At 54.1% G+C, this 26,781-nt stretch overlaps 1 protein-coding gene and 1 non-coding gene across 5 annotated transcripts in view; one reads left to right on the top strand and one right to left on the bottom strand.

Annotated features, from left to right (window-relative positions):
* The window catches only part of SCN5A (sodium voltage-gated channel alpha subunit 5), a 100,260-nt gene that overhangs the window by 71,893 nt on the left and 1,586 nt on the right, over positions 1-26,781 (bottom strand). For all 4 annotated transcript variants that reach the window (XM_065933021.1, XM_065933019.1, XM_065933023.1 and 1 more), the window contains exons 2-4: positions 11,347-11,672; positions 8,563-8,681; positions 94-183 (exon numbers count right to left, since the gene is read on the bottom strand). In XM_065933021.1, the coding sequence (XP_065789093.1) occupies positions 94-183; positions 8,563-8,681; positions 11,347-11,619 (482 nt within the window). In that variant the 5' untranslated portion in view covers positions 11,620-11,672. The remainder of the gene's footprint in view (positions 1-93; positions 184-8,562; positions 8,682-11,346; positions 11,673-26,781) is intronic.
* Positions 22,659-22,763, top strand: LOC136168042 (U6 spliceosomal RNA). Its single transcript, XR_010663206.1, has one exon. It is a non-coding gene; the product is annotated as a U6 spliceosomal RNA (small nuclear RNA).

Raw genomic sequence — 26,781 nt, forward strand, 5'->3', positions numbered from 1 at the left:
TGGGCCTCTGCTCAGGTGACCTTGAGGCCCAGAGTCTCGAATGGGAAAGGCAGAGGGGGCATGGCCTGCTGGAGAGGCCCTGGGGATACTCACTCGACATATTTGGTCCAGGGTGGAGGGTCGTGCTGGGCCATGAACACGCAGTTGGTCAGGATGGTACACATGATGAGCATGCTGAAGAGCGTGGCGCAGTGTCAAGGAAAGTCACCTGCAGGGGGCCACCACCAGCGGGCCCCACCCCTGGGCTCCACACCGCCAGTCCAAGGCTGCCAGGTTGACGAGACGAGGGCTCCCAGGAGACACACCGGGGCTCTGCCCAGTCCTTGCCAATCCCTCCCCTTTGGGGCCGGACACCTGCCCTGCTCCACAGCCTCTGACAGGGACCAGACCCTTGAGTTTGAGCTATTAGCAGAGTCCCTTGTAGGGCCCATCCCACAGGAATGGATGGAAGGAAGGAACCTCTCAGACCTCAGAGGTTTTTGCCCACGGCCGCATGGGAGCTGTGTCTTTGGCCACATTGGAGGGAGACGGGCATTTATAAATGGTTGCTTGGAGGCCACTGTTTTGGGGAGAGGGAGGTCACGATGGCAGGGCTCTGAGTGCCCTCCTCCACTTCTACGGGAGTGGCCCAGGCTGACCTTTGAATCAGGACTTCTGCCGAAACGTATATCCCTGTCAGGACACAATGAGCTGGGGGAAGCAGGACACCACTTCTCTGGCCGTTGCTTCTTTGGCACAGGCTCTTCACTCTTGGCCTCTGCTCCACCTAGCGCCCTGCTCCTCTCCTTCAAGGAGCTCCCGCTCAGGGCCGTCAGCCCCGACTCCTTGCTTGTTGCATCCCCGGGGCACCAGGCACCCCTCTGCTAGCATGGCTGCCTCCCTGAATGACAGCGTCCCTCTGTTCCCACCACAAGGGGAGCTCTTTAAATGCCACGACTGGGCATCTTTGGGGCCCTTGGCCTCGAACCGAACTGCTCCAGGCCTTGTCTGATCCCTGACTCCTTGGCTCCAAGTCCCAAACACTGCTTCACACTGGATGAAGCTCTGACTGACCGCCGTGGCCTCCCTCACTTCTACCAGAACTGCGGAGGAACACGGGTCAGACCCTGGGCCTCCTGTGGGGGGGGACACCCCTGAGGGTCCCGGCCCTGAACAAGGACACTCTGCTGCCCTCAGGAATCTTCTCCCGAGTCCGACTGGGGAAACTGGGCCTCCCGCCCCCTGCAGCTGCTCCCAGGGTCACCATCTTGCCTTGGCATCGGCCCGTGGGGCGATTCGCATGGACGCCCCAGGTGCTGCAGTAATTGAACTCCGGGGCCTGCCTTCTCCCTCCCCATCACAGTTCCACACTTTCCCATGGCCTGCCCAACCTCAGGCCCAATGCCGAGTCCAGTGCAGTCAGACCGGAAAGGGGGCTGAGCTAGGGTTCTGATTTCTGGAGGGGGGCTGGCCCAGCTGGGGAGAGAGGTGGGATGTCTTCCACACCTCCAGTGCTCCTTTGAGAGAATCCAGGGAATCAGGCAATAGAATGTTAGATCCAGCCCCCAGTTTTATAGCGAATTCTCCAATTTCTCATCTGAGATGACAGGGGTCAGGTTTGGGGACCCTCACCCCTAGTCAAACCAGGGTTCAGTCCAGTTCAGTTGCTCAGTCATGTCCGACTCTTTGCAACCCCATGGACTCTAGCACATCAGGCTTCCCTGTCCATCACCAACTCGCGGAGCTTGCTCAAACTCAGGTCCATCAAGTCGGTGATGCCATCCAACTATCTCATCCTCTGTCATCATCTTCTCCTCCTGCCTTCAATCTTTCCCAGCATCAGGGTCTTTTCCAAGGAGTCAGTTCTTCGCATAAGGTGCCCAAAGTATCGGAGTTTCAGCTTCAGCATCAGTCCTTCCAATAAATAATCTGGACTGAATTCCTTTAGGATGGACTGGTTGGATCTCTGCAGTCCAAGGGACTCTCAAGAGTCTTCTCCAACACCACAGTCCGAAAGCATCAATTCTTTGACGCTCAGCTTTCTTTATAGCCCAACTCTCACATCCATACATGACTACTGGAAAGTCATACGACTTCTGGAAAGCTGGTAGCTCAGCTCAGAGGCCAGGGCTACAGGGAGCCCTGACTTCTCCCCAGCTAGGGGGCACCTCCCCAGACACTGGGGTCCCTCCCTCTGCCTGGGGGAGGGTCTTCACCACTGGGCCTAGCTCCTTCTCCAGCATTCAAGGGCAGGTTAGATAATCATCTCAATAGCCCGTCTCCCCTACACACACACACACACATTCCTCACACCCCGGCTCCCCGCCAAGGCTTTCCTCACTGGGCAGGGAGTTAACAAGCCCTCTAACCAGCCTTTACTCATCCCCGAAGATCCATTGCTTAACTGTCTTCTGAGGATCAGATGATTCCTGACATATGAAAGTAATGATGCTAACAGCAAGTATTTACTGAGCCCTTCTTAGGTGCCAGGCTCTGCTTTCTGCATCCATTGAGTATTTCTCTTCTCCCAAGAATGCAGGAGGTGGCAACGTCGTCTCCATTCTAGAGATGAGGAGACTGAGGCACAAAGAGGTTACCTTGAAGGATACTCTAGAAGGTAGAATAATGCCCCCCAGCAGAGAAAATCAAGTCCTAATCCCTGGATATAAACGCGCATGTAGATGGCAAAGGGGACTTTGCAGATGTGATTAAATTAAGGATCGGGAGATTATCCTGGATTATCTGGGTGGGCCCAATGTCATCACAGGGTCCTTATAAAAGAGAAAGAGGCAGGCGTCAGCATGATGTTCGTGAGAAAGACTCCACCAGCTGTTGCTGACTTTGGAAATGGAAGGGGGCCAGAGCTGAGGATTTTCCGCAGCCCCTGGAAAACAGAAAAACCTAGAAAACGGGTTCTGAGAACCTCCAGAAAGAACTGCGGCCCTGCGGATACCTTGTTTTTAGCCCAGTGAGATCTTTTTTGGACTTCTGACCTCCAGGACCATAAGATGACAAGTCTGCATTGTTTCAAGCTGCTAAGTCTCTGGTAATTTGTTGTAGCAGCCGCAGAAAATGACTGTGGGTCCGACCCTGGTCAATGGCAGAGCCCAGATCTGAGACCTGGCCGTCCTGATGCAGGCTCCACTCTGAACTCACCATCTGCTGCTGCCTCACCATCTCTATACGATGACAGCGAAGTCCCCTGGCCCCTTCCCTTACCTCCAGATTGAAGGGTCTGTGGGAGTCACATTGTTTCAGGCCCTCAGCCGCCAAGCGGGAGTGCTGTCCCACACTTGGACTCTGGACACCTACATGGCACGATGAAAACCACGGGGTGAAGGGCTCTGTAAAGTGTGTGTAGACAGCCATCCAGGAAGACAAACTGAATTCTTTGTCATTTTTAAGAACCCACCTCACATGAGCACATGGGCATGGCTCTGTGTGGGAGACAGGGAGACCTCCAAGCCATTGAACTGCTCCGAGATGGAGATTATGAGAAATCAGACTTGTCTCTGGCAACGCTGAGCAGGGAGGCTTCCTGGAGGAGGCATTTACATAGGCTCTGGAGGCTGGTTAGGTTTCCTCCAGCAAACAGTCAGTCCAGCTGTTCCTGGGGAAGCTCAGAACTAGAGAGATGCCTGTCTGAGGAGCCAACCCTCTTCCCGCTGTGGTCATACCACTCACGGCTCTCATCAGAGTGGAGAAAAGGCAGCTTGGCAGAGAGCAGCAGTGTGGACAGGCTGCCTTGGACCAGAGGACTTGGCTGGACACAGACAGAGGTGAACTGCAGTCTAATATCAAGACCTCGGGAACAGCCAGAGCAGACAACCCTTCTGAGCCCTGCCAGCCACGGCCTGCACTGCACAGGGGGAAAGGAAAGGAATGTTGGCTTCTCCAGACACAGCAGTGCCTTAGCGTGAGTTGCCTGGACTCCAGGCTCTGCCACTTGACTGCTCAAAACACTGCCTGGCTCTCCAGTTCTTGAGGACGGCCCTTCCATTGCTCTCAGTCATGTTCGGGGAGGGGTGTGTGTATGATCTTTTCCTACGCAGACTCTGGTCCACGTGACTCTGGCCAGGCATCCCTGAGTTCCCACGGAGCCACCGCACAGCCAATCCCGGAGAAGTCAGGTGTGCTCCTGGCCAGGGCACAGCTGTTGGCACTGCCTGGCGGCTTCAGGCCAATGACGGAGCTGGTTTCATGTGTGGGCAGTGGCAGAGGCCAGCTCTCCAGGGCTGAGCTGAGCCGAACATCTTCAATCCTGCCATGTCATTGTCCCTAAACACCCACTCCCAGCCTCACAATTAAAACGCCAGCAAGGACTGCCAGCCTGGGTTGTGGGGAATGCCTAAAACTGGGGCTGCCTGTCTTCAGATGCTAAGGAGTCAAAAAACTCCCAATGAGAAAGGAATTAGCAGTTGGCATATTTTCATATATTTGTTCTATTAAATGAACACACCACACACACACACACACACACACACACACACGGTTTGATTGCCCATTTGAATCTAGAAGAACGTGGGAGGATTTTGTGAACAGATCCTGTGCACCCAGGAAGGCAAAATGCTGCTCACCATGAACGTGCGGCATCTCTGAATGTGACTGCAGTGAAATTTGGAGTTCTGTTGGTTTCTTTTATTTAATCCTGGCAGGAACACATTCTGCAGGATTATAACAAAAATACATCGGGAAAAAAAGTTCTCCATGCCCATATTTACTTTTTAGGCAACTTCCCAGGGACGCACTGCGAGCGTGGAGCCCAGAGCAAAGCTGAGCGGAGTTATGGTGCGCTTGCCAGCCTGTCACTGGGAATGCCTGGATTGTCACAAGTGAGAGGAATTTCTTTCTGGAGAGCAGGGCCTGTGTTCCTGCCCCCTTTCAAGTCAGTCTTTGTCCCTACTGCCCTTTCCAAAGGGCCTGGCACAAAACTTTGCATTAGGGGCTGAGATGTTTGAATATCTATAGAAATGTAAGCAGACAATTAGCTTCAGTTTTGCAACATGAAAAAGTTACTAGAGATCTGTGGCACAGCATGACTGCTCTGGACACTTAAGAATGGTTAAGATGGTCAATTTCATGTTCTATGTTTTCTACCACACAAAGAGTGTGAGTGTGCATGTGTGTGTGTGTGCGCGCGTGTGCACTCAGTCACTTCAGTCCTGACTCTTTGTGACCCCATGGACTGCGGCCCACCAGGCTCTTCTGTCCATGAGAGTCTCCAGCCAAGAACACTGGAGTGGGTTGCCATTTCCTTCTCCAGGGGATTTTTCCAACCCGGGGATCAATCCCACATCTCCTGTGTCTCTCGCACTGCAGGCGGATTCTCTGCTGCTGAGCCACCAGGAAGCCGGCGCATGTGTGTGTATACATACCTATATTCTGTGTTGTGCTGAGTCACTCAGTCATGTCCGACTCTGTGACCCCATGGACTGTAGCTCATCAGGTTCCTCTGTCCTTGGGGATTCTCCAGCCAAGAATACTGGAGTGGGTTACCATGCCCTCTGCCAGGGGATCTTCCCAACCCAGGACTGCAGGCGGATTCTTAACCCTCTGAGTCACCAGGGAAGCTCAAGAATACTGGGGTGGGTAGCCTATCCCTTCTCTAGGGGATCTTCCCAACCCAGGAATAGAACCAGGGTCTTTGGCATTGCAGGTGGATTCTTTACCAGCTGAGCTACCAGGGAAGCCTACAGTCATGTATCTATATCTATCTATCTATACACAGAGAGAGAGGGGGAAATTTTGTAAATCTATCTATACACAGAGAGAGAGGGGGATATTTTGTAATTCAAGACCTGAAATCTGTATGCCTTAGAAATGCATGGTGACTGCTGATGGGCATGGGGCTCCTTTTTGGTGATAAAAATGTTTTGGAACTAGTGGTAATGGTTGCACAAACTTATGAATATACTGTACTGAATATAAAGTGTATTGAACTGTACACTTTAATTGGTAAATTTTATGGTATGTGAATTTTATCTTGATTGAAAAATGCATGAAGAGCTTGTAGATTTGAGGCCTCACACTGGTGGTTCTGGTCTGGAAGGGGCTAGGAGTCTTCATTTTTAACAAACTTCCCTGGTGCCGCTCAGACTGACATTTAGAAGTGACTGCCTTTGAGCAGTGAGTGCACAAATCATAGTTATTTATTGCTGTTGTTGCCCTTTGCAACCCCGTGGACTGTAGCCCGCCAGGCACCTCCGTCCATGGGCTTTCCCAAGCAAAAATACTGGAAGTGAGTTGCCACTTCCTTCTCCAGGGGATCTTCCTGACCCAGGGATTGAACCCCCATCTTCTGCACTGCAGATTCTTTACCAGTGAGCCACCAGGGAAGCTACAGATCACGGAGACTTTCCTAAAACACAGGTTCTGGGCCCAAGATTCAGCAGTTCCTGTGAGATCCCTGTGATGCTGCTGCTGCTGATCGTCTACCACACTTGGAGGGCAAGACCCAAGGACACAGGAGGGCTGCTCCCCAACCCCACAACCCAGGCCCCTCATCTCCCTCAGTGCCTCCCGAGCCCGCTAAGGGGCGCTTCCATCCCCAGGTAGCAGAGCATCAAGGAGCCACTAAGAGCCCAGCGCGGGGCCTCCCAGCTGCTGAGCCGCTTCCCTGGGGCAGCTGCTCTGGGAGACGAGGCCTCCCTTGGAGCCCTCAGGGCCGGCCCTGCCGGGCGGAGCCAGCTCCTCACAGCCTCGGAGCCAGCACTTGGCAGACCCTCTGGCCAGGCTGGGGACTGCATTGTCCCTGCTGTCCCCCTGGCCCACCTGCCTCCCTGGCCTCAGCCGCCCCATGGCCCAGCCTTGCAGGGACCCCAGGGCTGCAGGTGCATCCCCAGGGGCTGAGCTGACTGCTAGAGAGAGCTGGTTGGTTAGAAATCTGGAGGAGAAGCCCCAGGCGGGAGCCAGAGCGCGCCTGCAGAGAGGCCACGCCCTTGCAGTGAGCCCGGAGAGAGGCTCAGCCCAAGACGGCTGGCGTTGCCTCCTACCGCACTGCTCTCACCAGGCTATGCCCACATGCCGCCGGCAGGAATGACAACTCCTCATGTGGTTGTCTAATCACTCTTGGGCGGGGGCTGGGGGGGGGGTGCTGTAAAATTCCCAAGGGGGCAAGGACAGGGACTTATCCAGTTTGATAAGCACCCCAGAGTGCCAGGCAGTGTGTAGCACCTCCAGGGAGCTTGGGAACAGCTCAAAATTAAATCCAGAACCACCCATGCCTCACAAAGTAGGATGCAGCTGTGAGTAGTAGGCTGCTCCATGAATATAGTCCCTCCCCACAGTGTCTGCCCACCCTGGAGACCACCCTGCTGATGCCACAGCCACGCCTAAATGGGGGGGGTGGCGTTCCCTGGATGTACATGTCTCAGGATCCCCAGGAGAAAGGCCAGAGCAAGCTGGAGGGGGCCAGAGAGCAACTGCCTGCAGAAAACAAACGGGCCCTAAGGCCCTCTGAGTGGCCCCTGGGTTTGGGATCAGCGTTGGCACAGGTGGGCAGACCGTGGAGCCAGGAAGGAGCACCTCTCATCCCTGCCTGGATAGGAAAGGCCCCCTGAGTAGTCAGCATTTGGTGACTCAGTTCCCCACTAGACAGCCATTTTCCCCAAGCCTCCTGCCCTGCCCAGAGGCCTTGGCCTTCCATCCAGAAGGGAAACGGAGAGGGGACTTGGGGGAGCTCCCTCAGGCCCGATCTGCCAACCCCACAACTATCACACTGCTGAGCCCACCGGCGTTGATCAATTAACAGCCAAGCCAGTTGCAGCTAAAGCAAAGCTGCCCCAGCCCTCATGCTGAAACGTAGGTGCCTCTGACTCCATAACCAGACACCCGCCCTCCCCAAGAGGCTCTGCATGTGGGATCCCTTTTCTGAAGTCCAAATAACAGCCATTTCCCTGTTCCATGCTCGGTCTGAATGGGACCCTTCTAGGATTCAAAGACCACTACCCATCCCTCATCACACCACAGCCCACCCATCGGTCTCCTCCACAGCCTGAAGCTTTTTCAGGCTGTGGTTTACATAATTTAACGCTAACCAGAGTTCTTTGAGATACTCTGAAACTGCAAACGTTTTGTCAACACCTAATCAAAAAGCAAGTGTTGCCTCCCTCGAAAGAGGCCCACGTGTGACTAAACCAGAGGCCTCCTGACTGGGAAGCAGTTTCTCCTTGGCTGAACCCTAGTGACCTACCAGAGATCCCTGCCAGCGGGTGGGGAGGTGCAGGGCGTGGCAGGGTGGGATGGGGTGCAATGCGAGGGGACATGGGGAGCCAAGACCAGAATCAGGGGACACTGACCGGCCTCATTTCTTCTGGTTTCCTTGATAACTCAGCTTTTAGGACGCTTCTCTCCTGAAGAATCAGCCGAATCTCCCAAGCCTTCATGTGTCCACTATCCCCCAGGATCTTGTTAAAATGCAGATGCTGAATCGGTAGGTCTAGGGTGGGGTCTGAGAGACTGCTGTCCAACCGGCTCCCAGGTGAGGACTGACCAGGAATCAACATTGCCCTCAGTCCTAAACACCCTGTCCACCCTCTTTCCCCGGGTGGGGCCCACACAGCAGGGATGGATCGCAAAGGATATGAATGAACCAAGATCTTCACAGCCGCTCTCCGGATGGGGTGGAAGGGGCTGAGGACATACAAGGCATTGGTGGCACTGAACCGGAAGATGGTCTTGCCTTTGTTCAGGACGATGAAGGTCTGTGGACAGAGAGCCATTTTAGGTAGGGTGGCAGCCCTAGGTCCTTATGGAGAGGAGCTCTTGGGGGGCAGCTGTGGGCTCAGAGGCCTAGAAGTCTGACAGAGGGGTAGCGTGAGAGGAAGAGGAGAGGGCCTGACAGAGGGGTGGGGGTACCGGCAGCTGGACGGTAAGTGGATCCTCATACCTATGGCTGGGCTGGGACAAGATCAAGTTCAGGGGATTGTCAGGTTGGGTAGATTTAGTTTCGTTTCAATGAGAAGGGGCCTTTCATGATCCTAGCTGAGCTGTCATCATAGCGGAGGCCAGGACCCAGCTGATGCCCCCGGTTCCCCTCTCCCTCTGACCCCTCTGTGCTTCCCCGCTGGGCCCACTGAAGACTGAGCGTGCGATGAGGGAGCTGGGTCAGCAGGGACAACCAAAGAGGGACGAGGAAAATGCAGGACTCCGCCCAGGAGACAGAATCTTTCCCTGGGACCCTGTCTCCTGGAGTCCAGGCAGATGGCAGCCCCAGCTGACACCAAAGGCCACGACCTGGAGTCTTCCTCACTAGGGTCATGTGTTGCCAGGGTAAACTTCAAGTTTCCGGAAGATTCTATCTACACAGCACAGGGAGGCATGTGAGTGGACAACGGGTGCCGGAGGCCGCGCCAGAGCACATGGAGCGGGCATCTCGGCCCAGTGCCGACTTTGAGGACAGCGGCACCCCGCCGGCTACAGCAGGCACTGCTGAGGTGGCAAGGCCTGGGGCTGGGCTTCTCCCAGGGCTGAGCTGGTGAGATAAGGTTCTGTTTAACCTGGGCTAGGGAGACAAGTTGTCCAGAAAGATCGGGACTGAAAGTTCTGCTGTGGTACCTGCGTCACCCCATGGGGTTGCAGACAGTGTGACCAGGCGTCAGCAAGGCAAGACAGGAGGTTAGAGACCAGAGTCCTACCTGGGGCCACTGCTCAAGTGTCCCCGGTCACAGGGACAGGAGAGAGTTCCTGACTGCCCCCAGGCTCAGCTGCCACCAGCCCCCAAAGCCCAGCCCAGCTCTGGCCCACTCTCAGTTGGGTCCCTCTGCCATGACTCCAGGCTCGAACTCCAACTCCATCACTACTTTGATGCACCACTCAAACCATGACTTGTCCCAGCTGTGGCCTTAACCCCAGCCCTAATTCCAGCTCTGACCAACCAGGATCTAGGCCCCCCCACCTGACTAATCCCAATGTAGCCACAGCCCTCACTTTCACCCAGCCTGAGTCACCTGAATTGGCGGTGGGGAGTGAGACCAAATTCAAGGTCTCTTCTCCCACATGTGCACACAGCCTGGGTGGGCTTTATCTCCACCCATGCACATGTGTATGCACACAGGGAGGCAGTTGTGCATCACTCCCACTCTCAGACCCCTGGTCTCCTGAATGCAGTCTCAGTGCAGAGTGACACCCCGCTCAGACACCTGGTAACACTGACACCCAACACTCACAAACACCAGGTGCTGACGCTTGCCCCGGGAACACCAACCTGTCTGCCCCCAGTGCTTCCTCAGCCCGGGGACTGACTGCAGGGACGTGCTCAGGACCCATCTTCTTCGGCACCCAGCCTTCTGGGGAGAGGCCTCCACCAAATTGAAACCCACCTTCCCCTGGCCATGTAGCCCGAAGTGTGGGCAGCTGGGGTGGGATTCAGGCCTCTGCAGGAGCCCTGGGTGCCCGTGGTCTGGCCAGGTACAGGCCTGGGCACACGGTCTTGAGAGGTGAGGCCAGGGCAGGGGCCCCAGATGGGGGAATTTATCTCCTGGGTAGAAATTCATGCTGGAGGAAGCTTGAGTTACCCCATCCATGTGGACAAAGGGCTTCCCTGGTGACTCTGATGGTAAAGCATCTGCCTGCAATGTGGGAAACCCAGGTTTAATCCCTGGGTCGGGAAGATCCCCTGGAGAAGGGAATGGCAATCCACTCCAGTATTCTTGCCTGGAGAATTCCATGAATGGAGGAGCCTGGCGGGCTACAGTCCACGGGGTCGGACATGACTGAGTGACCAAGACACACAAACAGTGGACCAAAGTCCCTTCCTCTCCCTACACTCTGAAGGGACAATGGCAGAGCCACCGGCTTCCCACTCCTCTCAGATTTCCCACGAGCCATCACAGTCCCATCACCAGCCCACAAGGCCCAGATGCTGTTGCTGCGGCCCCCAGTCCGAGCCGCGCTGGCACAGCCAATGCCCAGCAAATTCTCTGGGGCAGGGCGGCGGGGGCTACATGCTGTCCCTGGTTAGGGGAGGGATCCCATGCTGTGCTCTGGGGCCCAAACTCAACTCAGGACAGGACTCAGGGCCCGACTCTGACTGGCACACACACCACGGGATCAGGAGTCCTCCAGGGCTGGAAATCTGACCATGGACTAGTCCCTGAGTAGATACTCCACCAGGAGGCAAGATTTCCAGAGTGGTTGCCTGCTCTTTCCTTCATAGCACCGAACCATCTCAGGCTGCATAATTCTGGGCTTTTTTTCTGGAACTCCAAAGTTAAGGCGATTGGAATATAGATTACTAATGACTTACTTCCCCGAGGCCCAAAGCAGCCAGCCCCTAAGAGAGCCCCGTATGCAGGAGAGACCCTCTCCCTGTCTGCCTGGTCGACTGAGACGCTGCGGGGAGGCGGGGTGGGGGTTGGTGGCAGTCACCTTTTGAGTGCTATAGAAGGGGTCCAGGTCCTCCAGGGGCTCCCCGATGAGCTCTCGGGGTGGGTTGCCGTAGAGATCCGGCAGTTTTTTGGAGGCCTGCAGGTCCAGCTGGGGCCGGGGAGCCTCCTCCTCGGGCAGCCCGTCGCGGCTCTCCTGCGAGGCGGCGGAGCTCCGGGCCTGCTTCTCCGCCATGCGCTTCTCGATGGCCGCCAGAGACTCCCGGGTGAACCTGCGGAAGCTGCTGGTGCCCCGAGGTAACAGGAAGTCTGCCATCTTCTCATCCTGCTTCTGGGGCACAGGCTGTCCTCACGCTGCCTGTAGGGAAGCTGAAAGACACACAGACATGGGGCTGATGCTGCACCCAGGGCCGGGGGGCACGGTGGTCAGACCTGGGGGGAGCGTCTGGACCTGCTGGAGGGAAGGACCTGCATCCTTGCAGAGGTGCCCCCCACCTCTCCACAGGCACACCCGGCAGATGCCGACCTGGGGAAACCCGGAATCCTCCGGGCTGTGGGGAATGCAAGGGGATCCGCAGGAGAGGCACTCGTCCCTTCCCCATCCCAAGGAGCAACTTTGAAAGCAAGTACGCATGAGAAACTGGGTCACCAGTGAGCCTTCATTCTGCCCTATTCAATACAAAAGGAAACCCTCACACCTGTGGGTTCCCTGACCAAGCCCACTTTGACACTCTGCTCACAACTGGTGCCCCCCAACACTCTGGGCTGAGGGGTGCACTCCACGGGAAGGGGCTGGTCATCTCTTCCTCCCAGATCTCTGGCAGGACTGGTCCTGAACAAATGAATGAGGGGATGAATGATGAATACGCAGGCCAAGGGCAGGCGCGTTAGAAGGTGCCCGGTGCTGCCCTTCCTCAGTTTGCCTCTTCTACAGGACACCCTGGGGCCCTGCGAGGGTGATTAGAAGCCTTCCGGGCCAGTGTACGAACTCTGGGCTTCTTTTCCAGGCAGCTCTCTGGCCTGAGTGGTGGGACCAGAGGGCAGGGGGCAGTCTGTCTGGTCTTCCCACCGTGTACCTGTGTGGGGGAGGGTGCCCAGACTTCACCTGGGGCACGGAGGTGCCAACATCTGGCAATGGCTGGGGCATCTGGATCTGCTGACCGAGGCCCAGGAAAGTCCTGCAGGTTTGGGGAAACAGCTGGGTAACAATTTGGCAGCTGCCATCCAGATGTTGGCAACCTGGCATACACAGCTGCCTCAGAGCCCACCCCCCCAGAGGATCTCAAGGAAATCCCCGAGGGAGACAGACTTCCAGAGGTGGGAAATGCTGACGGAGCATCCCAGCCTCCCCCACGCCTCCACTCGCTCCCCTCCCCCTGAGTCTGAACAAACCCCGAGAGATAGCAGAACCAGAAAATGGTGACCCCGCCTCCGCTAGGATGTCCAGCATGTGACGCCATCCGGGGAGAATGTGGCCCCCAGTGGCCTCAGATGATCCAGGACCTGGTGTGAACAGGCTCTGACTCTGACACTGAGGCTGGACAATGTGTGCCCGACCGCCCCACCAAAACAGGATGTGGTCAGCCCAGCTCCCCAGGGGGACACCTCAGCCAATGGGAGGGGGAGGCTGCGTCGCTAATGACCACATCAAACCCAGGCAGGGCCGGGCACCTGTTGGAGGTCTCTGCCAGGACAAAATCCCTTTCCGTCAAAGATCAGCTTGGCCTTGATCTGACTCCTGACACACGTCACTGCTGATCCCAACGAGCGGCCGCCACCCTGACCCCTGCGCATACCCCGCCGAGGGCCGGGGCCCCATGCACCGTAAAGTAGGCGCCTGGCCAGGTGACAGGTAAACAGTGAGCAAACAAAACACAGCCAGGTCTCAAAAGGGCGTCTCTGGTCCCGGGGGAGGCATGGCGTGGAGTGCGTGAAGGGAAGCCAGAGGAGAGCGGTCCCAGGATACTGTCAGAACCACCCGTCCTTCAGCTACTTGCTCTTCTCTTTCCCTCCAGTAAAGTTAAAGGAACATCCTTGTTGAAAAGAGCAGGTGAAGGAGTAGGTCCCCCTTTAATCAAAGGCCGTCCCTCTCTACCTCCATCTTTGCAAGCACAAAGACAGGCAACTGTATGTAATCCTTATCACCAAACGTGAATGGTGATTTTTTTCCCCCAGCTGGTGGGAATTTAGGTAATTTTAAACTTTCTTCCTCGTCCTCTTCTTCAGTTCTTGAAATATTTATGATGATTCTGTGTTACTTTTACAAAAACAATAAACTCATTATTCTTTTTATTTTTTTAAACAAAGAAGCCAGCCTGGATGCCAGCAGCCCTTCCTTGCAGGGCAATCCTCTTCACTCTGAGCAATCCCTAGTCCTGTAAATCAGGAAACCTCCTCTCTTGCCTGGAATTATTTCCTAAAAATAGTATTCTCTGTCTCACTGTATCCATCTGTGTCCACACGCCTGCAAGGTTTTTGGAGACACGTGGATGCCCATGGACCTATGGAGTCTTTACTGGCACATACCCGTGTATGTGTGTGTGTGTGCGTGCGTGCAAGCTTGCACCTGCATATACATCTGTTCCAGTAAAAGTGTTTGTAAAATTTGTATTGAAATCAACTTTTCGTATAGATTGGTGTCCATATCCTAAGTGTACACACATGTGGATGAATTTCCACAAAGTGAACTCACCCAGTATGTAGCATCCAGGTCAGGAAATAGATAATTTCTAGTTCCTCTGAAATAGGTAATTTCTAGTTCCCCTTCACTCCCCAACTGAATAACCATCCTCCTGACTGCTAACAGTCAGGAGACCAGCTCCGTCTCTGTGTTCAGAGGCCCCTAACAGACCTCTTGGAGTGATGGGGAAAAAATTCGGGAGAGGGGATTGCATCTCATTCTCAAATTAACCTCTACCTGAAACTTAACATCTCCTTCCAATATGAATACAGGCAGCAAAATGGAAGGACCAGCATTACCGGTGACCAACAGAAATGCAGCTATTTCCCTGTCCATGACAGGGGCTGCAATATCTCAAATATCATTAATGCCATGGCCACTTTAAAACTGAGGCTTCCCAGGTGGTTTGGTGGTAAAGAATTCACCTGCAATGCAAGAGATGTGTGTTCGATTCCTGGGTCAGAAGATTCCCTGGAGGAGGGCACGGCAATCCACTCCAGTATTCTTGCTTGGACAATCCCATGGACAGACAGCCTGGTTACAGTCCATGGGGTCGCAAAGAATCAGACACGACTGAGCAACTGAGCATGCACATGTATTCGAACCATTGTTAGATATCATCTAATAAAGTAAAACCACGAAGCCCCAACAACGGGGCCCTGGGTCCTGGGAAGGATCTTTCCCCAGCTGACTTCCAGCAGGGAACCAAACCCCTGGCGCTTGGTGGTTTGTGAAACCAGATTCCAGAGGAAGTTCCCGGCTCCCCAGCAGCAGGGCAGCTTCAGGTTCCAAAGTAAACCTGCCAAGAGCGTGCTTTGTCTCTGGGTCCCCATAGGCGGCCCACTGTGGGCGGGTGGGATCCGTTTTCTCCCTTGTTCTCCGCTGCCTGCACCTGCCTCTGGCCCTGCCCTTCCCTCAGAAGCTCGGGGCCCACACCCTGCTAAGCCTGAGGCTGAGACTGGCTGAGCCCTGGCTGCAAGCTTTCCGGTGACACCAGAGTAAGGAGACGTCAGGGTAGATCTGAGGACACCCCAGAATCTATACCCTTCTGGCATAGGTGCACAGGCCCTCAGCTTTGTAGGAAGAACCCACCTCTGGCTGGGGAAGTACAGGGGGCCTCTGTCTCTCACAGCTCCATCATGTGGGGGAGCCGGTGCCAGATTTGATTCAAAGATTACACAAAGGTCATACTCTTCTAGATGCCAGCATTTCATGACTTGCACCCTCACCCAGGACAGCCTCTCCATCTGCACCAACTTCTCCACTGGCAACAGTCTCTCCACCTGTACTAGTCTCTCTACTTGAACCAGTCTCTCCATTTTGGACTGCCAGAAGATCACATCAGTCAATCCTAAAGGAAATCAATCCTGAATATTCATTGGAAGGACCGAAGCCGAAGCTCCAATACTTTGGTCACCTGATGCAAAGAGCTGACTCAACTGAAAAAGACCCTGATGCTGGGAAAGACTGAAGGCAGGAGGAGAAGGGGATGACAGAGGATGAGATGGTTGGATGGCATCACCGACTCAATGGACATAAGTTTGAGCAAGCTCTGGGAGATGGTAAAGGACAGGGAGGCTTGCCATGCTGTAGTTTATGGGGTCTCAAAGAGGTGGACACGACTGAGCGACTAAACAATAACAACAACTCGGTTTACACCAGCTTCTCCATTTATACCAAATTCTCCATCTGCACCAACATCTTCCCCTGCTCCCTAGGCTGGGTCAACTTCTTCCAGTTGATCCCTCTTCCTGGGCCAGTTTCTGCTGTTCTGTCACTTAAGCTCTAAGGAGCCCTTACTCCACCCTGTTCCAAGTCCATCAGCAGATTACCATGTGCATCTCTCCCTAAGTTCTGCTGGCTCCTGAGAGTTCTTGGGGGTTCTCAAACCGGCTCCTCCTGACATCATTTCCTCAGACACTGGCCACAATCCCCCAGCTCCACCAAACATCAGGCCTCCATCTCCACAGCCACTGCCCTGGGATGGGCTTCCTGGCTCCAACTGGGACTCGTCTGATCCCACTGCAACCGCCTCCTCCCTCTTTCCCTCCACCCGCCACGTGTGGCTCCCACCACTCCTTGGCTCAGATGTTCCCAGCACTGCCACTGGCCTGTGTGACGGCCTGAGCATGGGTCACCGCAGGCTCCTCTCACTGCCCCACCTCCTGCAGGAGGCCCTCTCTGACTGCCCGCACCCACACTGACCTCCCTCCTCTGGGCCAGGCGGCTGAGCCCGCATCCTGTCCTGGAGCCCTTTCTGGCCTCAGCTGCCCTCTGACAGTCGGTGGAGCGGGTCCGGTCTCCCCAGGTGTGTTGGAACCCTCTTCTTAGGGCAAGGCTGGGTCCCTCCCTCCCCTGAGTCACTGGCCTGTAGGTACAGCAATTCCCATCAGGGAGGAGATGCTGTAGCAGGCGAGTACCGACTGTTCACACCAGAAGCGGGACCTCCCTAGATGGTCTCATCCTTCTACACCTCCTGAAAGGTTTCCTGGATGCACGGGGCACACAGCTGGTGCTCAGTCAATGGTGGTTATGATGCCAGGACATGGGACACGACAGCCTGGCAGCCCGCAGTGCGGCCGCGTATTATCAGGGTGGAGGGACACGCAGACATGCAGGGTGTCAGCACTGAAGTTCCTGGATCCCCAGATGTCCCTCAGTCCTGGGAAAATTCGGCCAGCTGGCTGTTCCCTGGGGTGAGGAGGGATCCGACTCCAGCCTAACCCCTCCTTGCAGCCCTTCCTGCCCACTCTCCTCTGGGATCCTGAAGGCAGTTCCTGAGTCATGTCTGGCGTTTTGGTCGCCTTGGAATCGAAGCCTCTGGAACACAACAGGCAAAGAGTATCCTTTGCCATGTAAATTTATGCAAAGCGCTCTGTGGAAGTGGTTCCCTGGCTTCCTAGAAAATCTCCTCTGGCTTCCTTGGCTCTGGGCGCCTCCTTCCTGCCCTGCAGCCCAGGTGACCTCAGGCCGGAGCACCCATCGCCCTGGGCACTAGTTTCACCCCTGACCTATGCCTGCCCCTCAGTCCCGGGGGCCCAGCGAGCTCAGGAGGTAGGAGCTCACTCCTAGGCTGAGGTAGGGGTACCAGGAGCCACTTCATTTCTTCCTTGAGGAGAATCCATTGAAACTAATCAATACCTCAACACAGACTCATTTTATTAACTGAATGACTCAGTGAACATTTAATCGGCACCCACTATACAAATGACTTCTTAGAATACTCTTCTTCCTCAGGTGATGGATTCCAAATCCACAGGTGCAATGATGAGAAAGGAAGAGTCACCAGCTGGTGACTACCCACTGTGGTAGCTTGTAAGGATGTTTCCACTGGGTGCTGTTGAGACTGGCATGAGGACCTGCAAGAACCTGGGCCAGAGAACCCAGCCTTGCATCCAGGTCTGTTGCCTCTCTGTCTCTGAAAGACTTCCAAGTCCAATGCGGGACAGCAGCAAAGTCAGGACTGTGGCTTGGAAGCAAGACTGCCCGTGTGAACCTGGGTCCTGGCCACTTGTATGCTCTTGGGCAAGTTCTTGGGCAACCATCAATGATGGTTCTCTACCTCACTTTTCCCATAGGTAAATGGGGTTAATAAAAGTACCTATTTCACGGGGCCATTCTGAGGCATAAGTATATTAATATTTGCACATGCTCAGCCCACAGAAAGCGTTCAGTGAGTGTCATTTGCTATAATCATTGTGGTTATTTTTGCCATTCTTTTTTCTCCCAAGAAGTCCAGCTCAGAAGACGCTTCTCTGAAAAACCTTGTGGCCCACACCTGTCCTCCCTGCCTGGCTGGACCGTCCCTTCCCTGTGTTCCTGGCATACTGCATTCCCATACTTGGCTTCATCACAGGGTGGAATAGTTTGCTTCCACATCTGCCTCTCCCTCTCCCAAAGCACAGTCTGGCCCCCAAGAGGAGCCTATAAGGGCCTGGTGAATGAAGGATTAGATGCGTGAATGAATAAGTGCCAGAGTAAGCTTCCTATTGCGCAGTCACTAACCACACCGTGACCCTGGACAATGTTATTACCACCCACCTCATCCTTTCTGGACCTCAGCTTCCCCAGCCATGAGCTGAGGTGGGTCATCCCAGCAGTGTCACCTGCTCATTACCTGCCTGGGAGTAATTTCACACTTAAAACACTCCTAGGATGAGAGGAGGTTATTATCCCCATTTTACAGATGGGAGAGCTGCTGCCGCCATCTGTGGTGAAGCCAGGCCCGTGAGACTAACCATTGCACGACATTGCATCCCACCTCTGGCGGCATGGAGAGCAGGGAGGAAGGGTCAGGGCTAGCTGTGGCCTGCCCCTCTGGACTGAGCATGTCTGTGATCCTGGCTCCAAAGCTAATAGCCGGCCCATCAGCCTCCCCTGAGGTGGTCCTCCTCTGGCGCAGCCCAGCTGGCCAGGCCCCCCAGGTGCCCCCGCGTGGCCAGGGAGACCTGGCTGATTTCTGCCGTTGCCCAGAGTCAGCGTTTTCTCTGACAGAGATTTTCTCTCCAGCTCAGGCACAGTGGAGCTGCTTGGTCCCACAGGGAAACCACCCCGCCCCGTGGCTCGTGAGCACTTGGCATGTGCCTGGTGCTCGTCCAGATGTGCTGTTGTTACATCCACACCGGTGTGGAAAGCTGATTAGCACGATAAAGAATGTCAACTATTTCATTATTAACTTTAAAACATCGATTACGACTTAAACTGATCATATTTTGCATATAGGTACTGGGGGAAATAAAACATACTAAAATTAATTTCTCTTGTCTACTTTTGAAAATGTGGCTACTAGAAAATTTTTACTTGCCTCTGGGACTTCACATTTGTAGCTTGAATTATATCTCTATTGAGTGGCAGGCACTGTCTTAGAGTTCCAGCCACGGGACCCTAAACCCTTACAGAACTCCACCTGCTTTGGGGCTGGGCCTCTGTTTGGCCTGGGGGTGGGGGAGGGGAGGGAGCTGAAAATGAAGGGGAGGAGGATGGAGGGGCGGGGGATGGGTGGGAAACGAGCCATTCTCAGCGGAGTAGGTAGGGCCACCTGGGTTTCTGGTCTTGACTGTGGGTGGCTGTGCTGGCTCCAGCCACAGGTTGGGATGGGAGGGGGCAGGGAGAAGGGGAGGGGTCAACAGCGTGTTTCGGGCCAGCCCTCCTGCCCAGGCAATTATCTGCACAGTCCTGGCTCTCCCGGGGTAACAGCTTGGACAAAGGCTCAGCGGGGGTGTCAGCTGGTGCTCACGGCCTGTGCATTCAGGTCCCTGCTCCCGGATCAAAGGCACATTGGCACGTCCTTGTGAGTGCAGGGGCCTCAGCTAACCGGCTCCCTGCAGGCTCCATTCCGTTGAGGCTGCACAGGCATTAACCCTGTCCAGTCTGGAGCTGGGTCCTTGGGCAGGAGGGTGGGGGGCACGTCTCGAAGGGGCTTTCCTTCCCCAGCCGCCCTCCCAGCCCCCAGCAATCTGGGGAAGTCCTGCAGAATCATCCTCATCTCTCTCCGAGGTGAACACGCCCACCCCAGAAGCCGGGGATGCCCTCATTTACATACATTTGCATATCATTTATTCCAACACTCAGGCAGAAGCTGAGGCTAATTCAGCTGACAGCAAAACCTCACCAGCTTGCTCTCCCCAAGTGATTCCCCAGGCAGGGATGAAAAGGGGATCCTTGAGACCAGGCCCCCTTCTGGATTGGGAGCTGTGGGCAGAGCTCAGGTCCAAAAGGGGCACTTTTGAGCCGAGCCTTGGATTCAGCCCAAGCCTCCTGCCTTTTCATCCCCCCTTCCCCACAGTAAGGGTGGGGCCTGGGGGCTAGGAAGTGGCAGTTCATCTCATCTGAGTGTTCTGTGGTGTTTTGGTGACAGGTCAGGGGAAGCGCAAACCCTCCACTGGGCGCATGGCACTCCCTCGCCCCAAGCTCAAGTCTCCTCCTCCAGCTCCCCTCCAATGCCCGTGACTAAGGATCCATAATGTGCTGAGCAGCTCTGAGCTGTCACTCAAGGCCCAGCACTGCCTCTGACCCTGGGTCTCCTGGGTGGAGACCTGGATCATCCACTATTCAGAGACCAGAAGTTGGAGAGCTGGCTCAGTCACCCTGGGCACTTCGGCCCCAGACCCTGTAGCAGCCACACCCACACAATACATACAACCGGGCCAGAAAGGTGCCCAACTGTGGCCCAGGAAAAGCCCTCCTGGCATAGAGGTGCCCCTGAGACAGCAATCAGCATACCAAGTCTCTCTCTGATCTGGTTCCTTCCAACTCACTTTCCTCAATACCTGGGTCAAAAAAAGGCTCCACAGGGGAACTGTGTACAGATGCCATGGCAACCTAGGCATTTATGGGGGCACCTACTGTGTGCACTGAAGAAGACACAAATTCCCCCAGAGAAACCTAGGAGTCCCCAGAGGGAGAAGCCAATCCACTAATCCACAAAGTTCACGCCACAAAAGTGTCCAGGAACCAGCAGAGCCAAATATGCGACCCTTGATTCTTGACACTCTTTTAAATTGAGGCATAATATACACCAAAAAATGTACAGATTTTAGGTGTGCAGTTGGTTGAGCTTTAACAAATGTATATATATGCCTGTGTAACTACTGGGGGCTTCCCAGGTGGCGCTAGTGGTAAAGAACCTTTCCCCAATGCAGGAGACCTGGGTTTGATCCCTTGGTCAGGAAGATCCCCTGGAGAAGGACATGGTATCCCACTCCAGGATTCTTGCCTGGAGAATCCCATGGACAGAGCAGCCTGGCAGGCTACAGTTCATAGAGTCGTAAAGTCAGACACAACTGAAGAGAGTTAGCAGGCATGCACACGTAACTGCTACCCCAATGAAGATGGTTCCCCACTGTCCCTTTCCAGTCAGCTTCTCTGACCTCTATCACCACAGATTAGCTTTGCCTGTTCTAGGACCTCTTATACACAGGATCACAATGTATGGACTCGTGTGTTGTGTTCTTGCTTAACATAATGCTTTTGAGACTTCGACGTTTTATTTGCTGGTGAGTGCCATTTAAATTACTTGTGCAATTCACAGGAACACAAGTGACCCATCTGGGGACAAGTCCTTAATTCAATCATAAAGCACAAGGGCTGGAAGGGACCCGAAGTCCAGCTGTCTCTGGGGATGATCGGCCCCGGAGGATTCTTATGGAGCTTTTTTTTTTTTTTCCCTCTTTCCCTCAGACATGTCCTGAAATGGAAGCTCAGCAGTTACACATATAATAAGCATCCAGGCCCAGCAGGTGAGTGGGGGCTTTCCCCTGCATTTCTAGTTTCGTTATCAACTAGCTGTCGCATTATTTAACTGGCAGTCTGCACTGCCTGTGACCCAGCACGGTAGCAGGGCTGGCACCGGAATGGGCTTCTGAGCTGCTGGGCCTTCTCCTGCTCAAGTCTGGCCATGGTGGGCAGGCCCCTGTTGCTCACCCTCTCTGCACCGCTACACCAGTTGGGTGTCCCTTGGGTGGGGCCCTGGGCCCTAAAGGGAATGGGCCCAGGGCTGGGATTTTTCCCAGGAAGAGGCCCAGAAGCAGGCAGCAGTGCTGGGCAGCAGAGAGCAGGCACCTTGGCTCTTAGAGGCTCTCTGGACCACTTCCCTGCTCTCGGCCCAGGTCGATGAGGCTGGGGCTTTGATGGCCATGCGAGAGGTATTGACTGGGATGGGCTGGTCCCTCCCGTGGTCTGATCTCCCCCTGCCCCCATCTTAGATCCTCCCGGGCACCTCACAGTTCAGATGGAAGGATGCTAATGTAGCCTGAGAACTGAGTTGGTGCTTCAAGCCAGATTACCCTGCCCCCCACCCTGCTGTCCCTCTGAAAACTGCCTCCTGAGCCAGGTTCTTCCTTCACACAGGCCTTCGAGGAATCAATACCAGCCAGAAAGGTGTTTCCTACCCTCCTGATGCCAGCAAGAGCCTTTCTACTGTTCAAAATCCATTTCCAGAAAGCACGGGAACTGCCTGGGCAAGGCCTGGGTGGGGCCAGGGAGACACCGCTCTGGGCTTAGAGCCACCTGCGTGCCCGTGTGACCTTGAGTCTAGGGGGTAACCAGCAGTGGCCCTGGCCTCCTGGGGCTGTAAGGAGGGAAGTGAATGCCCTTGGAGATGACGGGCAGCGGGATCTCCAAGTGGGTGAGGCATCTTCTCGAGCCCACACAGACTCCGTGAGAGCAGCTCTGTCCTTCCACTCAGCTAATATCTCTGTGGGGACGTGACTTTCCACTGTCTCCCTGGGAGATTTAATCAGGAGAAGAACTGAAGAGGAGAGAAAGAGAAAGAACTCCAGCCTCAGATCATAAACATTCTTCTGAAAACAGGCTGAAAACTTGACCTGCTCTATTTTGCCTCTCCAAATGCTGTGTGCTTTCCATGGCTGGGCTCCAATTCCACCTTCTCCAGGCAGCCTCCCCTGGCTGTTCTTGGCCACAGTGACCTCCGGCTAGAGAGACTTAAGCTCCCAACTCCAACCTCGCAGTCATTCCTAGGCGGACCTCTCTCTGGCTTGGGGGGTGAACCCGGGAGGCCGTGAGGGTCCTTTTCTGCTCACCCAGAGTAGTAAACAGAATGAGGAATGAACAAGAGATTGACAGGCTATTCCACCAGACTCTGGTTTCAACAATCACAGTAAAATTTTCTGTTGGGCCTGGGGCACACCAGGTACTCCTCCAGAAAACAGAGTTGAGTGCTTGTGTCGGCAGCACATATACTAAAATTGGAACGCTACAGAGATTAGCATGGCCCCTGCCCAAGGAGGACACACAAATTCATGAAGCATTTCCATATATATTTTTTTAAAAGAAAACAGAGTTGGAGATGGATGGGCTATGGACATCCAAGCTCCCCACACCAAGGCTGTGGTGACTCTGCAGAGATGAGTGAAGTGGGCCTGCCACGAGAGGTGATGCCACTTTCAGAGTCCATGAATCAGATGGCTCCAACACTCTGCCAGCGGTGGTGGCTGGCCCCAAAAAGCCTAGTCCTGGTTCTCCTCCACCATTTAAGGGCCCCAGGTCCCAGGAATTGACTTGGGGTCTCTATAAATAGCACCCATCCCATATTGATCATCTTAAAAACACACAGTATGTTCCAGGTCCACAGAGAGGAGAAAAGTCTAAATATAGTGTCATCCCCAGGAACTGCTGCCTTTCCGAGGTGAGTGGTATAAACTGTGCATAAACACAGGGGCGGTCTGAGGGGGCTGAGAACTGGTGAGGGTGAGGGGACAGATACAAGGGACTTCTCCATCCCCACACCAGTCTCTCTGCTCCAGCACAGAAGCCAACCCTGCTCAGAAGCGTGGTCCTGTCCCTGGCCCTTTGCACTAGCAGTCTTCTCTTTACAAGACACTCTTGCCCCAAATCTCCTCAGGATTGCTTCTTTCATGTTATTCAGATCTCAGTTCAGTCTCCTCCTTCAAGATGCCTTCCCTGACCAGTCAGTCTAGAGTCACTCCCATCTCTCCACCACCTCATCCAGTTTTATTTCCTTTATAGCACTGGTTGGGCTTCCCAGGTAGCTCAGATGGTAAAGAATCTGCCTGCAATGCAGGAGACCTGGGTTCGATCCCTGGGTTGGGAAGATCCCCTGGAGAAGGGAAAGGCTACCCACTCCAGTATTCTTGCCTGGAGAATTCCATGGACAGGAGCCTGGTGGGCTCCATAGGGTCACAAAAAAATCAAACACAACTGAACGACTAACCCACAGGGTTGCAAAGAATTGGACACGACTGAGTGACTAACACACATACACATAGCACTGGTCACAGTCTAAAATTATCTTTGGTATCTATTTGTTTCATGGTACCCAGTCTGTCTTTTCCAACAGTATGTAAATTTTATGAGAGCAGTTATTATATCTGAACTGTACAGCTTCTAGAATGTTCCCTGGCAGAGATTATGTGTTGGACACCTGAACCAGGCGCTCTCCAACCACCTGAGGCTGAATTCAGCTTCAGACCACCACCACGGGCAAGTCTGGGCTGGCAGAGGGCAGTGGGCATCGAATCCCGGGCTCGCTTCGAAGCCCCACCCTCCCTGTGACTGCCCTGCACCGTCCAATCTCTCTCCACAGGCTGCCCTGGCTTCATCTTCTTGACTGTCTACTTTGTGCATTTAGCCATAGGACTTTCAGCCCAGCCCTTCTACTTCTGGAAACCTGCTCTCGACAACCTCATCTTATCCCCCAGACATCAGCTTTCTGGAACCCTTTTGTCTCCTCACAGCAAATCTTCCTCTCCTTCCTGCCCCTTGCCCCAGCAGGAATCACAGTTCCTGCCATCAAAATCACCCTCTCAGAGCTGCATGGGAAGAGTCACTTCACCCTAGGCCTTCCTGATCAGCCCACTGACAAACCAGAGCAACTGAGAACACCACGGGCACACTTTCAACTCACAGATCTCCCGCCCTCCCTGCGAGGGACAGGCATCTTCCCCATAAGCTCGCGCATGCGGACATGCCGCACGGACACACACGCCTACCCGTCCACTCCAGGCCCTCCCACAGCCCTCCCCCGAGCCCAACTCCCCCCAGCCAGTTCCCTCTATCTCCTCCCTCTTAAACCATCAAACTCTTTGAAAGAGCTGTCTACACATGCTCTCTCCACGTCCTCACCTTCTGCTTGCTCCTCAACCTACTCCAGACTGAATTCCATTCTCACCAATTCATTCATTCATTCATTCATTCATTCATCAACAACATACCCAGCAGCACATTCGCTAGGTGCCAAGAGGGACATTTCTGTGGTCAAGGTCACCAGCACCCTCACAGTCGCTCAGTCCAATGGATACTCGTTTTTAAATTATGCATTCTCTTTCATCTATCCACAAGCTTCTCAGAATGCATCTTAACTCTCCCTGGCAGAATCAGGAGACTCCCGGGACATGTGCCCTCCGCGCTTTCTGTGACACCTCCCACTGCTGGCTCCCCTCCCACCTCTCTGACTGCTCCGTCCCAGCCTCCTCTGCAGACTTCTCCAGCCTCAACTGTTGCAGTGCCTCAGGGCTCTCTGGACTCAACTTTCTTTTCTCCTACCCTCTGCTCCACATTAGGATTTCCCTGGTGCTTCCAAAACTACTGATGCCTGGGCCTCACCTCTAAGTCGAATGAACTAAAATTCCTGGGGGTGGAGCCTGGGTAAAGATTGATTTTGTTTAAAAAGCTTTCAAAGTGATGCTAATATCATCAGAGTTGAGAACCACTGGTCTGCATTCTCACTGGACAAAATCTAGTTAATACTGCCACGGCCCTAACGACCAGCCTCTGTGGATGATTCCAAGTTTCTGCCTCCAGCCCAAATCTTTTTTCCTAGACCCTCAACCTTTCCCTCCAACTGACTATAGGATGTTGGCATCTCCCTGGAAGTACTATAGGTTCAGATCAGGACCCTGAAACATTCATCACCTTCTCCTTGGTTCTACATCAAGCAGATCAACCCAAATTCTACTCACCCATCCTCCCCTGACAGTGTGATATGGCAACAGTGAACCTCATTAGTAAGCAACTGAAGCTAGGGGTGGGAGAGTGGCATATCCCTTAACAGGGAAGGAAGTTAGAACACCACAAGTTCTATCACCTGTGGCCATCTCCCTGTCCCTCTCCTTCAGCTGAAAAACTTCTGATGGTGCCCATGGTCTGCATTGGACAGGTAGTACAATGCAAAACTGTTAGACCGACACCTGGGCTCACGCTCAAGTCCCGCTACTTGGTAGATGTGTGATGGTGAGCACGTTACTTCACCTTTCTGGGCCTTCAGTTTCACCATCTGCAAATTGGTCCTTATTATGGTCTCTGCCTCCAGGGTCGATTCAACGATTCAGCAAGATGAGTCTTATAAAGCGCTTAGTGCCGTGCCTGGCTGGCAGAAAGCACTCAGTGAATGTTAGCTATTTTTAGTACCATTACTGAGGATAAATTCCCAATTCCTGAGCGGAGCTCACAAGGGCCCCCGTGACTGTGACCTTGGCTTTAGCTTCCACTCTTGTCTTCTTCATACCATGGGACCCGTCGGGTCACTGAACAATTGCACTGTTTCACATCTCTATGCTTTTGTACATGCTAGACCTGATGGCTAGACTGCACCTTCCCCACCTAGAAAACTCCTATTCATCCTTCAAAATCCAGCTGGAGAGTTATTTTTGTTAGATAGATACCCTTGACTTTCCTGGCCAAAGATAATCACTCCTCTTTTGAATGGAGTGGGGATACACTCCTATGGCTGCACACTTTTCCAGTAAGCTTCCCAAGGGTCAGCAGGAATCAGCTTCCTATGAGCAGAACCGAGACTGCTGTTTACCACTGTCCCAGGCTGGCCCCAGAATTCCCTTCTCCTTGGATTCCCTGAGCATCAGCCTCCTGTGCTCCCCAACTCCCACCCCTCTCTGGCACTTCCCACCACTACTCCGAGTTCCATCTTCATGTTGAGTGAGTCAGTCCTAGAAATCTTCCAGAGGCCCTTCAAGCACCACAGAGTCAGGACCAAGTCCCCCAGAGCCACAGCAGCTGGCTGCACCACACTGGCCTTGGCACCCCAGGGCCAGTTCCCTTTCTGCTCAGATTCTCTGGGATCAGTCCTAGATCAATGCGGCTCTCAGAAAGTAGATCTCAAGGCATCTTCACCCTGAGTGGGGCCCCCAACCCACTGACTTCCCAGGTGACCTTGGATTAGTCCTTGACCCACTCTTGGCCTCAGTTTCTCCCCACCCTGGCACGATGTGGTGATGATGATAGGGTTGGATTAAAAGTTCACTGAGGCTCATTCCCGCACAGGACTGGACATTCTGGTATAAAAGCTATGTTCCCGACTCTGGC

This window comes from Muntiacus reevesi, chromosome 4 (assembly GCF_963930625.1).
Source record: "Muntiacus reevesi chromosome 4, mMunRee1.1, whole genome shotgun sequence".
NCBI lineage: Eukaryota > Metazoa > Chordata > Mammalia > Artiodactyla > Cervidae > Muntiacus > Muntiacus reevesi.